At 38.2% G+C, this 20,945-nt stretch overlaps 1 protein-coding gene across 1 annotated transcript; it reads left to right on the forward strand.

Annotated features, from left to right (window-relative positions):
• The first annotated feature begins 83 nt into the window (after positions 1–83).
• kdsr (3-ketodihydrosphingosine reductase) lies at positions 84–19,303 on the forward strand. Its single transcript, XM_061920323.1, has 10 exons — positions 84–549; positions 4,494–4,583; positions 11,293–11,349; positions 12,325–12,390; positions 12,456–12,551; positions 12,651–12,842; positions 12,936–13,019; positions 13,094–13,177; positions 13,309–13,410; positions 17,353–19,303. Exons 1-10 carry the CDS (start codon positions 361–363, stop codon positions 17,470–17,472), a joined length of 1,080 nt encoding a protein of 359 aa, XP_061776307.1. The 5' UTR covers positions 84–360; the 3' UTR covers positions 17,473–19,303.
• Positions 19,304–20,945: the final 1,642 nt, after the last annotated feature.

A 20,945-nucleotide genomic window follows, 5' to 3' on the forward strand; every position in this document is an offset into this window, starting at 1 on the left:
TGTGGGAGTTGTAGTCCAAATACGCTCCAACTTCCATAAGAGCTATGTGCCCCATTGCTCTTACGAACTACATGTCCCACGCAACACTAAGAGACGACCGCTTTCAGGGGACAATTTGTTTTGGTCATTACGAACTACGCATTGTCACGCCGAGCCCAAGGTCCACCGCGGTATTTCAACCTACTGGTTAAACACCAACGAATCTCTGGCAAACGTTAGCGATAACTCCTCCTCCGGAGTCTGCTTTTCACCACTCCTCTCCTTTGGGGCCGCCACCCCCTTCCTCGCTCCCGCTGTCGACCCCAGAAGCTAGTGAGCTAGTTAGCAAACAAGCTAGCGCTCACCAGACACTTATTACCCATGTCCTCGGAAGAAAGCCTGAGTTTAACGATCACGGATTGGCTGTTTGTTAATTCCTGGTGGCTCCTCTTGCCGTTCATCATGCTGCTTGTGATCGCTGCATTCATCGTTGCATTTGTGCTGCTGTTATACATGATATCGCCCCTTATTAGCCCCAAACCCCTGAAACTGAACGGGGCCCACGTCGTGGTAAGTTCAACTTTTCAACTGCGTCCATGTTTGAATGATGTTGTTAAATTGCCTTTGATGGTAAATGACCTAGACCAGGGGTGTCAAACGTACGGCCCGCGGGCCACATCAGGCCCGCGTAAAAGTTCTATCCGGCTCGCGGGATAAATTTGCTAAGTATAAAAATGAGCCGGAACTTTTGAATGAAAGAAACTGCTGTTCTAAACGTGTCCAGTAGATGTCACAATAGCAATTCTTTGTATTTTTGTCAATGATGCTAAATATGTAAAAAAAAAATAAACCACATGATGTTAGTGCACCAGTTGAGGAAAATAATCAAACTACATAAATAACATTCTGTAATTTGATTTGGATTTTATTCTTTAATCTTGATACCGTATTTCCTTGAATTGCCGCCCGGGCGCTAATTAATTTAAAACCTCTTCTCATTCCTGCGCTTACCAAAGGCATGCGGTAAAAGTAAGCATGCGCAAATTATTTTAAAACATCTTCTCCCTCCGGCACTTACCAAAGGCATGCAGCAAAAATTTGAGTGTGATGTAAGCTTGGACCTTAAATCTTACTGAATAGCTCTTAATTTTCTTCCCTTTATGCAATTTCAAATATTGAAATCAGCCTCCTCCATTTTGAAAATGATGACAGGTAGGGATGATGCTCGAAACCGGTTTTCCCGGTTGTTCGATAAGAAAAGAACCGAGTCCTCGGACTCTAACCCCTTTTTGATAACCGGTACACGTTATCGAGACCACTATAGTAAAGAAAAAGAGTTGGTTCTTTATTCGAATCCGTCCCGACCACAAATGCTCCATTAGACATCACAAGAAACGACGTCACGTAGCTCAGTCTTTAGGAGCAGATAGCAAAAGCAGGAAAACAACAGACGGGAAAAAGCGCTCCAAGGTGTAATAAAGTTCAAAACAAAAGACATAATCCAATGAATAACTTTACTGAGAGATTTGAGCAGGGTAAAAACACATGACCAACACTTTTACGACCAACCGGAAACATAGCAACCAGGCTAGCAACGCACCTCCTTTACAGCAGCTGTCGCAACGTTCTTAAAGCAACCGCAGCACATATATCCCCCTTTTTTAACTTTTGTTCTTCTTTCCTTGTAAACAAAGCAAAATCACACTGTATATGTGTTGTCTGTCTAATTATAAATAATGCAGACGAAGCGCGTTGGCTGAGTTCTTGGCGTTTACTGCCGGGTGACAACATGCAACAACACTTTTCGAGGCTACCGCGCATGCTCGTCACTCCCGTTGCATGCTGGGCAGTGTAGTTGTTATATCCCCTGGCTCATAAAGAAATAATGTTAACTCAATAAAGCGTATTTCTTTTTTTAGCTTTAACTTTTCATATTTTAGCATTGTAACCACATTTGCAAACAACTTTTCTCTTCATAAAATTTTCTTTCAATAAAGAAATAAAGTGCAAAAATGTCAAAGCATCATAACAAACTGTTATGTCAAATAGTAGCAGAAGTGCACTTTTTGGAGAGCATCATTATTTTCAGTTTTGTGCCCAACGGACTGATTTTATTTAACACTATATTATTATTTATACATCTATAGTGATCACAGAGACAGGTTGTTTTTGTGTTACTGTATATATTTGTTTTTCTGAAAAATCCCACTTAATATACTTTGGGTAACAACAGTCAATATTTGTTTATTTTATTTTATTTTTTTAGGGGAGTAACAGTCAATATTTCTTAGATTTTATTTTTTTCTTATATAATAAAAGTGAGCTTTTGTTAAACCAAATATTGTGTTTTTTTTCCATGTACAACAACCTATCTGGACTCGATAAGAGAATCGATAAGGAATCGTTTCGATAAGAAGATTCGATAATAGGCTCGAACTCGATCATTTCTTATCAAACATCATCCCTAATGACAGGGGAAGTGTCACGAGTTTGACCAGGCGGCAATACTAAGCATGCGCTAATTATTTTGGGAAGCGAGTTTGACCCGGCAGTAATTCAAGGCAGGCGCATACTATATGCCCTGTGGCAATTCAAGGAAATACGGTAGATTGAAAATTAACACCAATGAGTTGACTGATGTACATTATCACATAATTTAATCAGAAAGTATAAATAACGACAAAAAAAGTTAGAATACTCTTAAACGCAACATGTAAGTGTAAAAAAAAATAGCAACAACATTATGATTTGTAAATGTTCTTGTTCTATTTTTAAACAAAGAAAACAATCAAAAGTTGTCTTTATTTTTTAGTTATCGTGCCGTTATTTTACCAATCCGGCCCACTTGGGAGTACGTTTTTCTCCACGTGGCCCCCCATCTAAAATGAGTTTGACACCCCTGACCAGACAGTTGTTATCTAGCTGTCATGGTGAGCTTGTGGCCCTTGAGCTAATCCTGAAATTCTAGGGATTATTCAGTGCATATGAGCATAAAGCTATGTCTTTTCACATTACACATTTAAACATGTTCTAGTGCAGTGGTTCTCAACCTTTTTTCAGTGATGTACCCCATGTGAACATGTTTTTAATTCAAGTACCCCCTAATCAGAGCAAAGCATTTTTGGTTGAAAAAAAGAGATAAAGAAGTAAAATACAGCACTATGTCATCAGTTTCTGATTTATTAAATTGTATAACAGTGCAAAATATTGCTCATTTGTTGTGGTCTTTTTTGAACTATTTGGAAAAAAATATATACAAATAACTAAAACTTGTTGAAAAATAAACAAGTGATTTAATTATAAATGAAGATTTCTACACATAGAAGCAATCATCAACTTAAAGTGCCCTCTTTGGGGATTGTAATAGAGATCCATCTGGATTCATCAACTTAATTCTAAACATTTCTGCGCAAAAAAAAGAAATCTTTAACATCAATATTTATGGAACATGTCCATAAAAATCTAGCTGTCAACACTGAATATTGCATTGTTGCATTTCTTTTCACAGTTTATGAACTTACATTCATATTTTGTTGAAGTATTATAAACATATTTATAAAGGATTTTTGAATTGTTGCTATTTTTAGAATATTTTTGAAAAATGTCACGTACTCCTTGGGATACCTTCAAGTACCCCAAAGGGGTACGCGTACCCCCATTTGAGAACCAATGCTCTAGTGCACTGTTTTTAACTTTGTCTGAGCCAAGGCACGTTTGTTTCAGTGAAAAAATCTGGAGGCACACCACCAGCAGAAATCATAAAAAAATGAAACTCAGCAGCTGATATTGACAGTAAAAAGTCGTTTTCGCAATTGTTAGATAAGAATTCAAACCATAAACAACCATGCGTCACCTAAATTGGGGTTATTGGGGTTTTCCTGTGTGTAGTGTTTTAGTTCTTGTCTTGCGCTCCCATTTTGTTGTTGATTGTCATGTCATGTACGGATGTACTTTGTGGACGCCGTCTGCTGCTCCACATGCTTTTAAGTCTTTGCTGTCGTCCAGCATTCTGTTTTTGTTTACTTTGCAGCCAGTTCAGTTTTAGCTTAATTTTGCATAGCCATCCCGAAGCTTCAATGCCTTTTTTCAGTGGCACTTGTCTTTTGTTTATTTTTAGTTTAAGCATTAGATAACTTGCACGCTGCCTCCCGCTGTCGTCTGCATATTGTGATCACATCAAACCATGTTCCGGACATTTACAAAGCGATTAGTTACCTGCTGCCACCTACTGACATGGAAGAGTATTACACGGTTACTCTGCCAATCTCTAGACAGCCTAGACACTCAACAACGGCACATTTGCGGATTATAATCACTGTTTTGCAAAAAAATGTTTCTAACCCAATTAGGTGAAATTACATAATCTCCCACGGCACACCAGACAATATCTCACGGTACACTAGTGTGCCGTGCACAGTGGTTGAAAAACACTGCTCTAGTGTTATCCACTACTAATGCAACTTATTACTCAGTTGACCCTGATATTTGACCTTTGATCATTCTTAAATTCCCAGGTGACTGGAGGCTCAAGCGGAATTGGGAAATGCATAGCAATGGAGTGCTACAGACAAGGAGCTTTCATTACTTTGGTGGCAAGGGATGAGGTAAATCATCGGTTTTAACTTGCAGGAACTATAACGTGGTGAGGAAGTGGTTGTACTTTGCAGTTCGTTACAGTGGAAGCTCAATTGACGAACCTTAACAGTTCTTGACCATAGTTCTTCAACTGAAAAATGTGTATAGTGAAGCAGAGTTCCCCTTACGAATCAATGCAAACGTGAATAATTGGTTCTAGCCTCGACAAAAGTCCCTATTAGTAGTAGTAAAAGAACTGCACACTTTGAAGACACTAATATATGTGTGTGTAATAAGGTTGTGACGCTGCCAATAGTTTGGTACCGGTACCGGTACTTTTCTACATAAAGGGGACCACAAAATTGGCATTATTGTCTTTATTTTAACAACAAATTTTACGGTCATTAAACATATGTTTCTTATTGCAATTTTGTCGTTACTAAAATAGTGGACATATGAGACAACTTTTCTTTTATTAGTAAGTAAGCAAACAAAGTCTCCTAATTTAGCTGCTGATGTATGCAGTAACATGTTGTGTCATTTTCCATTCTATTAGTTTGTCCAAATTTTTAAGGACAAGTGGTAGAAAAATGAATTATTAATCCACCTATTCGTTTACTGTTATTATCTGCTTACTTTCTCTTTCAACATGTTCTATCTAGACTTCTGTTAAAATGTAATAATCACTTTTTTATCTGTTGTTTGGATGCTTTACCTTAGTTTTGGATGATACCAATTAGTTACAGGGTCATGCAATGGTCATAAATTAAGTTCTCATGTGTCCAGGAACGTTTTCCTGAGTTTATAAACATACTTTTTTTTTAAAAACGAAAAAATATTTTGTGATGCTAAAAAATGTCGATGTAATTATCGTATTATCGACTAAGTCAGCTCCTGTACTTAGTATCAATACACTAGTAGTCAGTTGTAGATCCACACGTGGTGTTTGTTTACATTGTGAGCCGGTGAGCTACGGTGTGTAGTGAAGCATGTTTAGCTATTCCTCATCCTGCAGGGATGATACTTGTAAGAAACTTACTTTATTTGTCATCATGAAGGCAAGGATTAATGATTTAGAAATAGCGAAAACACTGCAGACAGTGGCTGGACGTTAGCCTCTACCTAGCTAGCCATGTCGTAAATCACCTCTTCCTAAAGGCGTTTCAGTGTTATAACTTCACCTTTATCGTTAGTTTTTAAGCCAAAATGCGTTCATTCTCCCTTTTCTGTCTACACAATGTGTCTGCTTGTACGTGCTCAGTAATTGTAAGTACTCAGTAAATGTTCCTCAGCTTGTAAAACCAGCAATGTCACGACGTGACGACGCCCCATCAAGCCCGTTAAAAAAGGGTGGCGGGGGGCAACCGGTACTTTTTAGAGGCGGTATAATACAGAATGTGATTAATTAGTATCTGGCTTCCTCACACCTCCAATGACATGCACCTGGGGATAGGTTGATTGGCAACACTAAATTGACCCTAGTGTTTGAATGTGAGCGTGAATGTTGTCTGTCTGTCTGTGTTGGCCCTGCGATGAGGTGGCGGCTTGTCCAGGGTGTACACTGCCTTCTGCCTGATTGCAGCTGACATAGGCTCCAACACCCCCCGGCACCCCGAAAGGGATAAGCGGTAGAAAATGGATGGATGGATGGATGGATAGTATCGCGGTACTATACTAGTACCGGTATGCCGTACAACCCTTGTGGGATATGGAGGGTATGGCATGGAGGAGCGTGTACCTTGGACGCTGGGTACACCGTTGAGCCCTCTGGAGACGTCGTGGGCCTCAATCAACAATACGTCGACAAAGCAGGGCGCCCACCCGATGACCCCATTGACATACTTACCCTTCCTTTCACCACTCCACACCGACTGCTACTGTCAAGATTGTTCCTATTTACCAAAGCGATTGAAACATCTAGTTCTATTTGCTTTACTGCGTGTGCGTGTGCGTGTGTGTGTGTGTGTTTTCTGGCAATGTTTACTGGCAATGTTTACTTAATGGGGACATCGCTCTGTTTACACAGTCACCTTTAGAGGACCTCTGACGGTATGGGGACAAAAAAAACAGGTACCCTAAAGGGAAACATTTTTAAATTATAGTGAGATCCATTCTATATGCTTCTATATATGGTAGTTGGAGTTGCAGACAACTTCATTACTGATGAATAGCAGTTTTTAGTAATGTCACTGAAGATGCAGGATTTGCTTTAGCATTTAAGTGGTGAAACTTTATATAAGAGGACAGCTGTAGTGCTGTATTCTGAAGATCATGTCATACCTAATTTGAACTTTTTTTTTTTTTTTAAAGGGTCCTCAAGTACAAATTTGTGTGAATTATGCAAAATTATTTAAATTTCGTCCCCATGAACCATATTAACTCTTTTTCCCCAGGGTCCCCAGTAAGAATGACCAACATGTTACTTCATCAATCCAGAGATTTAAAGACGTGTATGAGCTAACTGGGCAGTGGCCATTTTACCTTTTTTTTATACCTCCACAACCTGTAGAAAGGGAGGCCCCACAAGTGATGATCAAAAACCTGGTCCCCATTCCAAATGATAACCAGTGTGTGTGTGTGTGTGTGTGTGTGTGTGTGTGTGTGTGTGTGTATAAATACATACATACATACATAAATACACAAACAAATATATACATACTCATATGTGTGTGTATATATATATATACACACATGCATATATATGTATATATATATATATATATATATACTGTATATACACATGCATATATATATATACATATGTATATATATATATATATCTATATACTGTATATACACATGCATATATATATATACATACATACATATACATACACACACACACATATATATATTTATAAATGTCAATATATATACATACACCTACCGTATTTTTCGGACTATAAGTCGCGGTTTTTTTTTGTAGTTTAGGGTGAGACTTGGCCAAACTATAAAAAATGTTTTTAATTTAAAAAAAAAAAATTTGGGGTGGGGGGGGGGGGGGGGGGGGGGGGGTTAGCCGGGTCTCACAGCTGGACTGTGGAGAAGACTGCGACATATAGTCTGAAAAATACGGTATATATATACAAACCCCGTTTCCATATGAGTTGGGAAATTATGTTAGATGTAAATATAAACGGAATACAATGATTTATATTGAGATATATATATATATTAGGGGTGTAACGGTACGTGTATTTGTATTGAACTGTTTCGGTACGCGGGTTTCGGTTCGGTACAGGGGTGTACCGAACGAGTTTCTAAGCTAAAGTCTTAACAAGCTGCTTTGCTTCTTCTGCCTCTCTCAGCACCCAGCATTGTCCCACCCACACAACCATCTGATTGGTTACATATTCAGAGCGGTAACAGCCAATCAGCAGTGTGTATTCAGAGCGCATGGAGTCAACGCTTCAGCGTCGAGCTGATAGGTATTTAGCAGTTGAGCATAAGGCAGCGTACTCTCCCCCTAATTATAATAGACACCTCCCAACTACTAGTAAAATCACTATGGGCCCATTGACATTCTAGAAACTTAAACTGCAACTCAGCTCGCTCGCAGTCCTGGCTTGAGATGAAGGCTAATTATCTTTTAGTGTAAAGTTATCCCATTTTCGCGTGTGTGTGTGTGTGTGTGTGTGTGTGTGTGTGTGTGTGTGTGTGTGTGTGTGTGTGTGTGTGTGTGTGTGTGTGTGTGTGTTAGGTGCAGGAAAGCCCTGTCTTGTCTGTTATTTTACTTGAACTCCATGGTGTTCAGGGATGAATAGTCTCTCCTATTGCTGTTGTACTATTTTTTTCAGCAATAGTTACATTGATCATTAGTAATGTAGCTGCCTAGTTTTGAATGGCAGGGTCCCTGCTATCACATGTTGACAAAAATATCACATTTAAATAATAAAAATCAACTAACTACAGGCTTCCCAAATGCTGTAATAAATTAAGCATGATTAGTTGACTTGAAAATGTTTTATTGTTGCACTTTTTATATGTAGAAGAAAAGTTTAGTCATTTTATTTAATCTGAGCAACAAGTTGAGACAGTTTAATGTGGATTAACGTGGGCAGAGTTATTATAGTGTTCCCAATGTTGAAAGGATAAAGCCCTTGTTTAAGAATTTGGTAAATAAATAACCAAAAAATGTATATTTTGTTGTTTTCTTACTGTTCCGAAAATGAACCGAAATGAACCGAACCGTGACCTCTAAACCGAGGTACGTACCGAACCAAAATTTTTGTGTACCGTTACACCCCTAATATGTATATATATATATACATACATACACACACACATATATATTACTCCGGCTTCCTCCCACCTCCAAAAACATGCTCCTGGGGATAGGTTGATTGGCAACACTAAAACATTTACTTTAGTGTGTAAATGTGAGCGTAATTATTGTCACTCTATCTGCAGCTGAGATAGGCTCCAGCGACCCCAAAAGGGTAAAATGGTAGAAAATGGATGGCTGAATGGATAGATTTTTTATATATATGTATATGTATATATATATATATATTTTTTTTTTTCTTTCAGTATCTGTTAAAAAGTTTTTGTTGAATTCAAAACATGATGGCCATTTATTAGAAGTTCATTTATTAGCCGCAGAGTTCAAAGCGTAGGAAAAAAGAAGCGGGGATATATGTGTGTGTGTGTGTGTATATATTATATATATATATCTATCTATATATATATCTATATATATATAGATATATCTATATATATATATATATATATCTATATATATATAGATATATCTATATATATATATAGATATATATATATATAGATAGATGTGTGTGTGTGTGTATATATATATATATATATATAGATTATATATATATATAATCAACACAAGGGGCTAATGGCTTAACAATCTTTTTCTTTCTAAACATTACGTACAGCAAGCTTAAATGTCAACACGCACACACTAAAGTCTGTGCGTTTCAGAACATTAACCATCTCGTTGCTACGATAAAATAACAAAAAAAGTAAAATCATTTACCTTGTGTCAGTGAAAATTTGTGGCATTGTCAAACACTCTGGGAGTTTTGGAGTGATAAACAATCAGTGGCTTTATGTTGTCACTGCTAGCGTTAGCACACACTTGCAGTGTGAGGCAGTCTTTCATTGGTAGTGCCTTCTCCTTTTCTATAGTAAAGGGCCACTTGAACTGTCTAACCGCAATTAAAGACTTGCTGCTGAACAAAGCCCTTTGCAGATAAAATCTTCAACCTTAAGTTGCTGCGAGCCGGGTGATAACTAGCTAAAACGCGAGCTCAAAGCGGTTGTCCAGCAACCCAAAGCTAAACAGCAAGGCTGTGAGAGTTTGGACATATTTAAAGTGTTTGTGATCACACAAAGGGATCTCTAAGACAGGCTGACCGTTCTTACCAGCGCAAAGTACGACAATTGTGGTAATAACACTTCAGAAGTGCAGCTCGCTGTCGAAGCTCCTTGAAGTGGCCTTGCCTGTGTGTACAGGATGTTACGTAGACATCCCCCGATGGCCTTAAGTGACATGAAAAATGAATTAAGTGTTCGTATGTTGAGACATGGTTTATACACAGAGGCATATTTGGCGCGGTGTAAAGGTTCGTAAACTGCAAAAGTGGTACCCCAACTTCATTAAAGTACAGTGTTTGTGGCCCCCCCAAAAAAAATGTCCTTGGAAGCCAAGGGTTTTCTGAGGTGGTACTTAGTGACAAAAGTTTGAGAACCACTGGTATAGTTAATTCCAAACATGTTTTGACTAAATTATAATTCTACATGTGCACAAGTCAATATGTCGCAAAAGTTGAAGGATTTATCTTAGCCTACGCTCTCTGTCTCTTTATTCTCTGATCATTTCCTGTGTTTAACAAATTCACACTTTCTATAACTCACATCTTTACCATTTTGTAAAGACAAATAAGCTGGCTGACAGTGTTCAATAACTTATGAGATAACAATACAGGAAAAGACACTGGTTGCAATCTGCTTTATCCTTGTATCCTGTAAAAATATTGTCTCTATTATCTATACTTTATAACGGGATTTATTTTTGCAAATGTAGTTGTATAATGATGTGTAATTGTTAAGTTTTGCATTGTATTGTATGCGGAATATGATATGTTGTCCTTAAAATATGTTTCCCTAGCACAAATAGTTTGCTCTAAAATGCTCCATACTTTTTAACCCCGATTGTAAATTTTAGCTCTTCGTCTCTTGCCACATCACACTTCGTCCATTGCAGATGTTATTTTGGAGCATCATCTACACATTTTTGGCCCTAATTGAAGTTTTTTAAGCATTAACATGGCTAAATGTATTAAAATATCAATACTACAGAGGTATTTGCCACTAGAGTAGACCAAACCAATCAGAGCACGCTGTTCAGTTTCGTAGCCACTGAATGGCTCAGCCTTAGGCAGCGTCACCATATTATACAAAGAGTGTAAATGTGACCATGGGGGTGTTCTCACTATAGGGCTATTATTATGTTAAAAAACACACAGCCAGTTTTTCTATGCTCTAGCTATGAAGATATTCAACCTATAATTAATCATTCTTACTTTACGGATATTAATTTACCACGGTACTAATTAACAGCGATAAACAAAGGTTTTCTGTGACCCTGTGTTTTTTTTATTGAAGTTATAATGTTTATTGAAGTGTGTTTTTGGGGCATGGTTTCTATATTTGAGAAATATGTGCAGTTTGTTTTTAAATCTTGTTTTTATTTCTTCTTTTCTTTCTTTCTAGATTAAATTGCTTCAAGCCAAGAAAGAAGTTGAGAAATTTGCCATTAATGACAAACAGGTTAGTTGGTTGGTTTGTTTTGAACAAGTGTACAATTTCAATATTCTACATCACATTATTTTTAATTTCTCTTAACATGTCTGAAGAGAAATAAGAAGATGCAATGCTTAAACATTCTTACTCCTTTTCCACTTCATAGCAATTTCTACACGTGTTCATTTCCTGTTCTCACTTTGTAATACAATTTACATCTGTGAATTGTAAATAAAACACAGTTAGTTCTCCTACAGTGATAAATAATTGAGTTAGTTGTGATTTACATAATGACAAATACTTTTTTCAGTGAGCTAAAGGTGTGTCATAATCATAATTATTTTTCATTATACTTTGGAAACACTTGTTGTGGTTTGAGGACTTTGACACTGCACTTTAAAATAAGTACAGTACAGGCCAAAAATTTGGACACGCCTTCTCATTCAATGTGTTTTCTTTATTTTCATGACTTTTTACATTGTAGATTGTCACTGAAGGCATCAAAACTATGAATGAGCACACATGGAGTTTAACACGTGTATTTATTAACAAAAAAAAGGTGAAATAACTGAAAACATGTTTTTAATTCTAGTTTCTTCAAAATACCCACCCTTTGCCCTGATTACTGCTTTGCACACGCTTGGCATTTTCTCGATGAGCTTCAAGAGGTAGTCACCTGAAATGGTTTTCACTTCACAGATGTGCTTGAAGCTCTTGGAGAGAATGCTAAGAGGGTGCAAAGCAGTAGTCAGAGCAAAGGGTGGCTAGTTTGAAGAAACTACAATATAAAATGTGTTTTCAGTTATTTCACCTTTTTTGTTAAGTACATAACTCCACATATAGTTATGTACTTAACAAAGGCATAGTTTTGATGCCTTCATTGACAATCTACAAGGTAAATAGTCATGAAAATAAAGAAAACGCATTGAATGAGGTGTGTCCAAACTTTTGGCCTGTACTGTAGTTGATATTATTTGTTAGTAATAATATGACTTTAAACAGGTGGTGCTCTGCATATCAGTGGATGTTTCCAGTGACTACAGTCAAGTGGAAAGTGTTATTAAACAGGTAACACTACCCTTTAATAGAAGCTACAAGTCTATTGCAGTTGTTTTTAAAATAGTCTTTTGCAGGCTCAAGAGAAGCTGGGTCCTGTTGATATGCTTGTTAATTGTGCCGGATCGTCTTTTTCTGGAAAGTTTGAGGAAGTCGAGGTTGATCGTTTCAAGGTAAGTAACTGGGAATTCAACTGTAATTCGAACAATCTACTCATATCTACAACTGGAATATAAGATACTAAAATACTTTTGCAACTCTGATCCCAACAGAGGCTGATGGAGGTGAACTACTTGGGCAGCGTCTATCCGACGCGTGCCGTCATCACCACCATGAAGGAGCGAAGAATGGGTCGTATCATGTTTGTTTCTTCTCAGGCGGGCCAGATCGGCCTTTTTGGTTACACCGCTTATTCCCCATCTAAGTTTGCCCTGCGCGGCTTAGCCGAGTCGCTGCAGATGGAGGTGAATGGAGCCCCTAATGCGAGTCTCTATGTATACCCACACGGTTTCATTTTATTCTGCAAATGTAGCTCAGTGAACTTTGTTCTTTCTTAGATAAAGCCGTACAATATTTACGTGACGGTGGCCTACCCACCAGACACAGACACTCCAGGACTAGCAGAGGAAAACAAGTCAAAGGTAAAAATTGTGCTTCCACACGATTGTCTTTTCTGTTTGTTGTCTTCTCGTTTAACTCTGTCCTTTGGTTGTAGCCGCTGGAAACCAGATTAATCTCTGAAACCTCAGGGGTTTGTCAGCCAGACCAAGTGGCAAAAATTATCGTTCGAGATGCAGTGGTAAGATGTAACGCTTAAGCAAATACAGTACGCCTCCGTGCTCATTTGTAATTGATTTGTTTTTTTGTTTTTTTTTTATATTGAATGAAATACATTTTGTCAGTGAATGCTGTCTCCTTTGGTTACCACAGCAGGGGAACTTTAACAGCTCTGTGGGTCCAGACGGGTACATGCTGTCAGCCCTCACCTGTGGGATGTCACCCGTCACATCCATCACAGAGGGTCTCCAGCAGGTACACATATAATCCCATTCAGTATGAATGATTGTCGGGAGTTAACACTACTGCTTTAGGTAAAAAAATACTATGGCTGTCAAGTGATTAATTTTTATAATCAGATCAGATTGCTTGTTTAATACAATTTTTTTTAAGAAAAGACCCCGATATTTGGACACAAATGCATTTTAGTCCGAATGTAATCCAGGAACATTTTTCAAAGTTTTACTTAACCACAAGTCATCGATTTGCTCAAAACTCGGTGGCAGTTAGAGTAAGAATCAACTGCACATTTTCAAAGTATTTACAATAATATGGCAAACAAGGTACAGATGTAGACTTATAGTAAAAAATACCCATAAAAATGTTACATAGTGCACCATTCTGAATTAAACTCTTCCTTTAACCACTTTAAACAATCTTATTTACCTTTTCAAAATACCGTGTTGATCTCTTTTTTTTTTTGGTACAATGTTATCAGTTGGTGATACGAATGGCATCTTCTTGCAGCATTTTGTCAACACCAATGTTAAGTAGCTTCACTGTTTCTCCTTATTGTAACTAAATTGGGCGTACCGCCACAAAGAATGTTTTTTTTAACATCAAAGCAAATAAAGGTATTGGTAAAAGGGTTATACTTGTGTAGCGCTTTTCTACCTTTAAGGTATTTAAAGCGGTTTGACACTGTTTCCACATTCACACACATATTCACACACTGATGGCAGAAGCTGCCATGCAAGGCCCTAACTACAACCCATCAGGAGCAATGGTAAAGTGTCTTGCTCAAGGACACAACAGACATGACTCGGATGGCGGAAGCTGGGATCAAACCTAGAACACTCAAGTTACTGGCACGGCCGCTCTACCAACCGAGCCACGCCGTTGCCTCCAGAAGTCACACAAAATCAGACGCAATTTTTAACAGTTATTTACAATCTTATGCACACACTGCACAATTCGGACAGGTTTTACCTCCCATGCAAACACTTGCGTTGTAGTGCTTTCACATACACACTACAACGCTTCCTCATTCTCCGCCAATCCATGGCGCTTTCAGGTACAAACGATGTGTTTGTGATCATGGGGAAAATTAACATCAAATCAAAACCACATGAACATAAAACATTACCACCAGCAGGTTGTTACAGTATGAAAAAAATATATATACACTGTACTAATGAGGCAAATGATACAATAAGCAGCAACAATTGCAAAACGATATAAAAAAATACTTGATACTAATTAATAAAAAATTGTTTTTAAATTGCTTCACGGTGACAGAGGGGTTAGTGCGTCTGCCTCACAATACGAAGGTCCTGCAGTCCTGGGTTCATATCCAGGCTCGGGATCCTTCTGTGTGGAGTTTGCATGTTCTCCCCGTGAATGCGTGGGTTCCCTCCGGGTACTCCGGCTTCCTCCCACTTCCAAAGACATGTACCTGGGGATAGGTTGATTGGCAACACTAAAAATTGGCCCTAGTGTGTGAATGTGAGTGTGAATGTTGTTTGTCTATCTGTGTTGGCCCTGCGATGAGGTGGCGACTTGTCCAGGGTGTACCCCGCCTTCCGCCCGATTGTAGCTGAGATAGGCGCCAGCGCCCCCCGCGACCCCAAAAAGGGATTAAGCGGTAGAAAATAGATGGATGGATGGATGTTTTTAAATTGATCTTTACATTTTTTGAGTCTTTAAGGAAAATTATATCGTCATAGGGACCTTGCCCCCACCACCACAGGTATCTAAGCCTACTTGAGCTGGCTGTCCATTTAGCTAAGACAATGTTTAAGTTATCTCTGCTACTGTTGTTGACAACATTGACGCAGGTAAACTCCACCAGCGTTGTCGTTCTCCGCTTGGTCAAGTTGGTGTCGATGTTTGTTTGATTGACTGATTGATTGATTGAAACTTTTATTAGTAGATTGCACAGTTCAGTACATATTCTGTGCAATTGAACACTAAATGGTAACACCCGAATAAGTTTTTCAACTTGTTTAAGTCGGGGTCCACGTTAATCAATTCATGGTAGCATTGGTAGATGGTAGATTGATAGATGTAGCATTCATGCTAGCGGCACCATCCTGGAGTACGTGTTTTGCCTTAAAATGGTATTTTAAACTTGTGCGCGGATGAAAAGAAAGTTAGTAGTCGCAATGCCAACAAATTTCCTCAGTTTTATCTAAAGTTCCGTAGGAGTGTGTTTTAAAGTGATATTGGCCTCCTCTCATCACTCATGTTTGCACCGTGCAACAAGGGGCGCCGACTTCCAGGTTTACATGTGGTCATAACAAATAGTGTGATTAATCTTTGTTCATTCATGATAACGCGCACATTTTTTTTTATTCATCAAATGTGTTGCCTGTCCTAAAAAAATGCATAAATCCTTGACTGGGGTGTAAAAAAAACAAGTGTGCAATCTTCTAAACAGGTTCCTGCTGAAAATATTGACCAAAGACATTGAAGCGTTGCATATTGCTACAAGTACAATGGAAATTATACTGTAAGTTAGGGCTGCAATTAACAACTATTTTGATGGTGGACTAGTCAACAATTATCTTAACGATTACTCGACTAATTATGGAGCATAAACCCATTCAGTGGCTCCAACTTGCCATCTGCTTTTAAATCTAGCTTAAGATATGTTTGCATGTGCTAACTAACAAAGATGACTAATTCATTCAGAAATATTTACACTGTAACTATGCTTGCTCATTAGGCTGTTACAAAAAAGAAAATAACTAATAAACTTTTGTCCATTTAAAAGCAGGGACTGGCCCAGTGCAGACAAAAATTAAATATATTTTTTATGGAAACAAAGGACTGTAAAAACAGCTTTGGTGTTTGCTTTTATTGCTGCTATCCAACTTCCTAAAAAAAAAAGAGGCAGTGTTTCAAAAGCTGCACATTGGTATTTTGTTGATTGACTCCTGGCATTTTTATCAATCAAATAGATTTGATTAATGCACAACTGTAGCTGCATAAGGAGTAAGTAAATACATATTAATTAAATAAATAAATAATGTTCTCCTAAATAATTGATTAAAAAAAATAAGTAAAATAAACTGAGTCACCAATATGTGGGATGTTTTGTTTAGGCACTAAATTCCACGGATAGACTGTTTTTTTATGCATAATTCTTGGCTGTACGATAATCGAGATGGTAAATAAAAAAAAAAGCTTAACTGAAAACTCACAACCACACCGTAGGTTGTGAGTTCAAATCCCGGCCGAATCATACCAAAGACTATAAAAATGGAACCCAGCCTCAAGGGTTGGAAGTGGGGGTTAAATCACCAAACATGATTCCCGGGCGTGCCCACTGCTGCTGCCCACTGCTCCCAGGGGATGAACAAGGGTCAAATGCAGAGGACAAATTTCACCAAACCTAGTGTGTGTGTGTGACAATCATTGGTACTTTTACTTTAACTTAATCCGAAGTTTTGACTGTTAAGTATTTCTTTATTTTAGTTGAACCACTTTAGTACTAGCGTCCTCCGCAGTAAACACTTGTTTGTGGGCTATTGCTTTTGTCAGAGTTACAAACTTCAGCAAAAAATAACCCTGTTATGCATGTCCACAAATGTCTACTGCAGAGGACGCTGGTTCTCAGGAGGATATACAGTGTAAACAATTGGAGGATGCTCGAGGGGATACATTGGTCATCTAAAACCACACATTTCTCATTTTCAAAAGAAAAATATCGTCTTTAGTCCTCTTCTGCTTCGATGTCATTGTTTGCCTGAGGAGTAATCTGCTTCCAGTGGATTTTGGAGACTTAGCAACATGTTTACAGTAGAATTTCCACTGAATCAGTAATGCTACACAGACTGAACAGCAGAATTGATGTTGGTAAACATTTTGTTAAAACCAACTTTGGAAGAAATCCTCTTTCAGATCTTCTGGTGTTTCCAATGAAGGATTATTTTCAACTCATCTGACTCTTGCAACACCTTCTCCTTTGTGCAGATTGTCACCATGGGCCTGTTCCGCACCATCGCCCTATTCTACCTGGGAAGTTTTGACAGCATTGTGCGGCGCTGCATGATTCAGAGGGAGCAGTCCAAGGCGGCCGACAAGAGAGAGTGACCCCCTTCGAACCAGCCCAAGACAGCAGCTATCCACTATCCATCTTCGTGTGTGTGTGTCTCCTCTCCCACCATGACGCTTCTTGTCATGGAGCAGCCTTACTTTCCCACAGGTGTGTTTATTTGTAATGAAGGGAGGTGATCGTACACATTAGCAGGCCTCCTCTCACAGGAAAAGCAATATCCTGTCAGACCGGTTGTGCCAAATATGGCCAGAAATTCCCTCCCTCTGGAGCTTTAGTCATAACAAGACAAGTGAGTAAGTCACCTTTTTGTCCTAACCTTGCATGCATCAGAAAAAACATATTATAAATGTATAGTTTCACCGAATAGGAAGCGTCCGCAACCTTTTTCCGAGTCTTTGCAGGCAAAGACCACTCCTAATAACGTGGTTTTGTTTTTGTGCGCGCACATCTCTTCTGTGGTGTAACTCGCGTGTTTTATTTTTAATACAAATATAATTTTAGTAAGAAAGAAGGAGAGAGTTTTAAACATGTTTCCACCAGGCAGTTCAGTTCTTCACCCGGGTAACAAATCGGCTGTGCTGAGTGTTTCCATATCAGTGCTGTTGCCACTTGAACAAAAAGGGTACCCAACAGGGGTATGGTTGCTTTTTAAATTGCAAAAAAGGACATTCTGTAACCGCTTGGTGGAAACAGGACGCTTAAGTGTTCCCATGTGTGCTACGACTGAGCCAGCCGTCGGCGAGAGAAAAGCCATTTACCATCTCGTTCCATTACATCCCTCTTTATTTAACCAGGTACTATTATTTCAAGCAGTCATGTGACTGGAAGCTCAGGTGACTGTTACTGATCACCTCAACTATATTGTAAATATTGTCTTTTGCTTATTCTCTCTACATAAGGAGGCGTACATGCAGTTTTTTATGTGTCATTGCACATATTCCACCATGCCAGTGTCGATCAGCGTTGACCTAAATCAGGGGAGATACTCGCAGGTCGAGTAATGCCCCAGTAGGTCCAGTGAGGGAGCTAGAGATTTGTTTTACATGCAAACCCTGCACAAAAGCTCCTAAATTGTCACATTTCCCTTTGAAATAGCATCAAAGCTTTGCCTAATAGTGTTTACCTTAGAGGAAAAAAGTACAACATAAAGTTGTGTGAGCCGGTGAGAATGTACATTCCATAGGTTTTTTTTTTTTTTTAAATATCTGATATCTGCCAAAATGTGTTAAGACAATTTTTATTTTTATTTTTGTGGCCGCTGCATGGCGAGCCGTTCTAAGCCTTAAAGACGTGACTACTGATCAAACGATAGGAGAGTGTGGCCTGAGGTGTGTATAGTTTATCAGTTATATCACATTTTCACTGTAAACCGCCAACTTTTCTTGTCTGTGTGTGACTAGTTTGTCAATAAAAGAAAGAGGAAAAAAAGAAGCCTTAGAGGAACTCGAAAAATGAGAGTGAGAAACCATGACTCGTGTGTGACGATGTTCTCATTTGATTTTAGCTTCAAGGCGTGCAAAGCTTCTGTCACGTGTTGCTTTCAAACTCTGTCATTGTCTGGATGTAGCGACACTGTAGGTGATAGAACATGTAGCTTGTCATTTTAACACTGTTAAGCTATGCAAAGCTAAGCCTGCGCCTACAATGTGTTTGAGCATTTACAGTCAGGATTAATAACAGGCTGGTTGCCACCATAAAAAAAACAGCTCTTACTTTCAAGTATTTGTTTTTCTTTATTTCCTGTCGAAACTTTCAACTCCTTTCACCTAGTGTGCCATGGAAATCAAACTGTCAGAAATATGGAACATGTGTCTTGTCTTATTTCTGACATGTTGAACTGAATAAATACATGTGATAAAATTTGAAGGCATGTTTGATTTCTGTTTTGTTTTTGTTTTTTGCTCATATTGTATAACAATTTTTTATACTGCTTCTGACCTGCCTGTAGTCATAGTAGCTCAGTGCTTCTCCATTATTTTTTTGAATACGACTGAGAATATGATATTTATTTATCTGTACAAAACACTCTAGAGTTGCTGGCACCAGCAACCAAAAGCCACCCTACTGATTCTATTTATTGTTTATAATTATTGTTTTCTGTCACGCCTCCTCCAGGACACAACAATGTCCAAACAACCCCTGGATTGAAATCCTTACCTCACAATTTTTACTTAGATCCTTATTACTGACACATTCCCAGTTAAATCACTTTTAAACGTGTTTAAAACTCCAATTTCAAGGCCATTTAAAATGGTTAAAATATACCAGTGGTTCTCAAATGGGGGTATGTGTACCCCTGGGGGTACTTGAAGGTATGCCAAGTGATACGTGAGATTTTTCAAAAATATTCCGAAAATAGCAACAATTCAAAAATCCTTTTTAAATATATTTATTTAATAATACTTCAACAAAATATGAATGTAAGTTCATAAACTGTGAAAACAAATGCAACAATGCAATATTCAGTGTTGACAGCTAGAATTTTTGTGGACATGTTCCATAAATATTGATGTTAAAGATTTCCTTTTTTGTGAAGAAATGTTTAGAGTTAAGTTCATGAATCCAGATGGATCTCTATTACAATCCCCAAAGAGGGCACTTTAAGTTAATGATTACTTCTATGTGTAGAAATATTCATTTACAATAGAATCATTAGTTTATTTTTCAACAAGTTTTTAGTTATTTTTATGTATTTTTTTCTAAATAGTTCAAGAAAGACCACTACAAATGAGCAATATTTTGCACTGTTACACAATTTAATAAATCAGAAACTGATGACATAGTGCTGTATTTTATTTCATCTCTTTTTTTCAACCAAAAATGCTTTGCTCTGATTAGGGTGGTACTTGAATTAAACAAATTTTCACAGGGGGTACATCACTGAAAAAAGGTTGAGAACCACTGAAATATACTATAAGCCAGTGGTTCTCTAACCTTTTTCACCAAGTACCACCTCAGAAAAAAATTAACTCTCCCAACTAACACCATAATGACCAACAATAAAATAAAATAGTGTTGTAAATAATCATTAAAAACGGCAGAGGTTTTATTCAACTAGCATATCAGTAGGTTGTGAGTTCAAACCAAAGACTATAAAAATGGGACCCATTACCTCCCTGCTTGGCACTCAGCCTCAAGGGTTGGAATTGGGGGTTAAAACACCAAAAATGATTACTGGGTGCGGCCACCGCTGCTGCCCACTGTTCCCCTCACCTCCAAGGAGGTGATCAAGGGGGATGGGTCACATGCAGAGAATAATTTTGCCACACCTACTCTGTGTGTGACAATCATTGGTATTTGGGGCAGTATAGCTCGGTTGGTAGTTCGGCAACTTGAGGGTTGCAGGTTCGATGCCCGCTTCCGCCATCCTAGTCACTGCTGTTGTGTCCTTGGGCAAGACACTTTACCCACCTGCTCCCAGTGCCACCCACACTGGTTTAAATGTAAAATTTAGATATTGGGTTTCACTATGTAAAGCGCTTTGAGTCACTAGAGAAAAAGCGCTATA

The sequence above is a fragment of the Nerophis ophidion genome, linkage group LG14, assembly GCF_033978795.1.
Source record: "Nerophis ophidion isolate RoL-2023_Sa linkage group LG14, RoL_Noph_v1.0, whole genome shotgun sequence".
Taxonomy (NCBI): domain Eukaryota; kingdom Metazoa; phylum Chordata; class Actinopteri; order Syngnathiformes; family Syngnathidae; genus Nerophis; species Nerophis ophidion.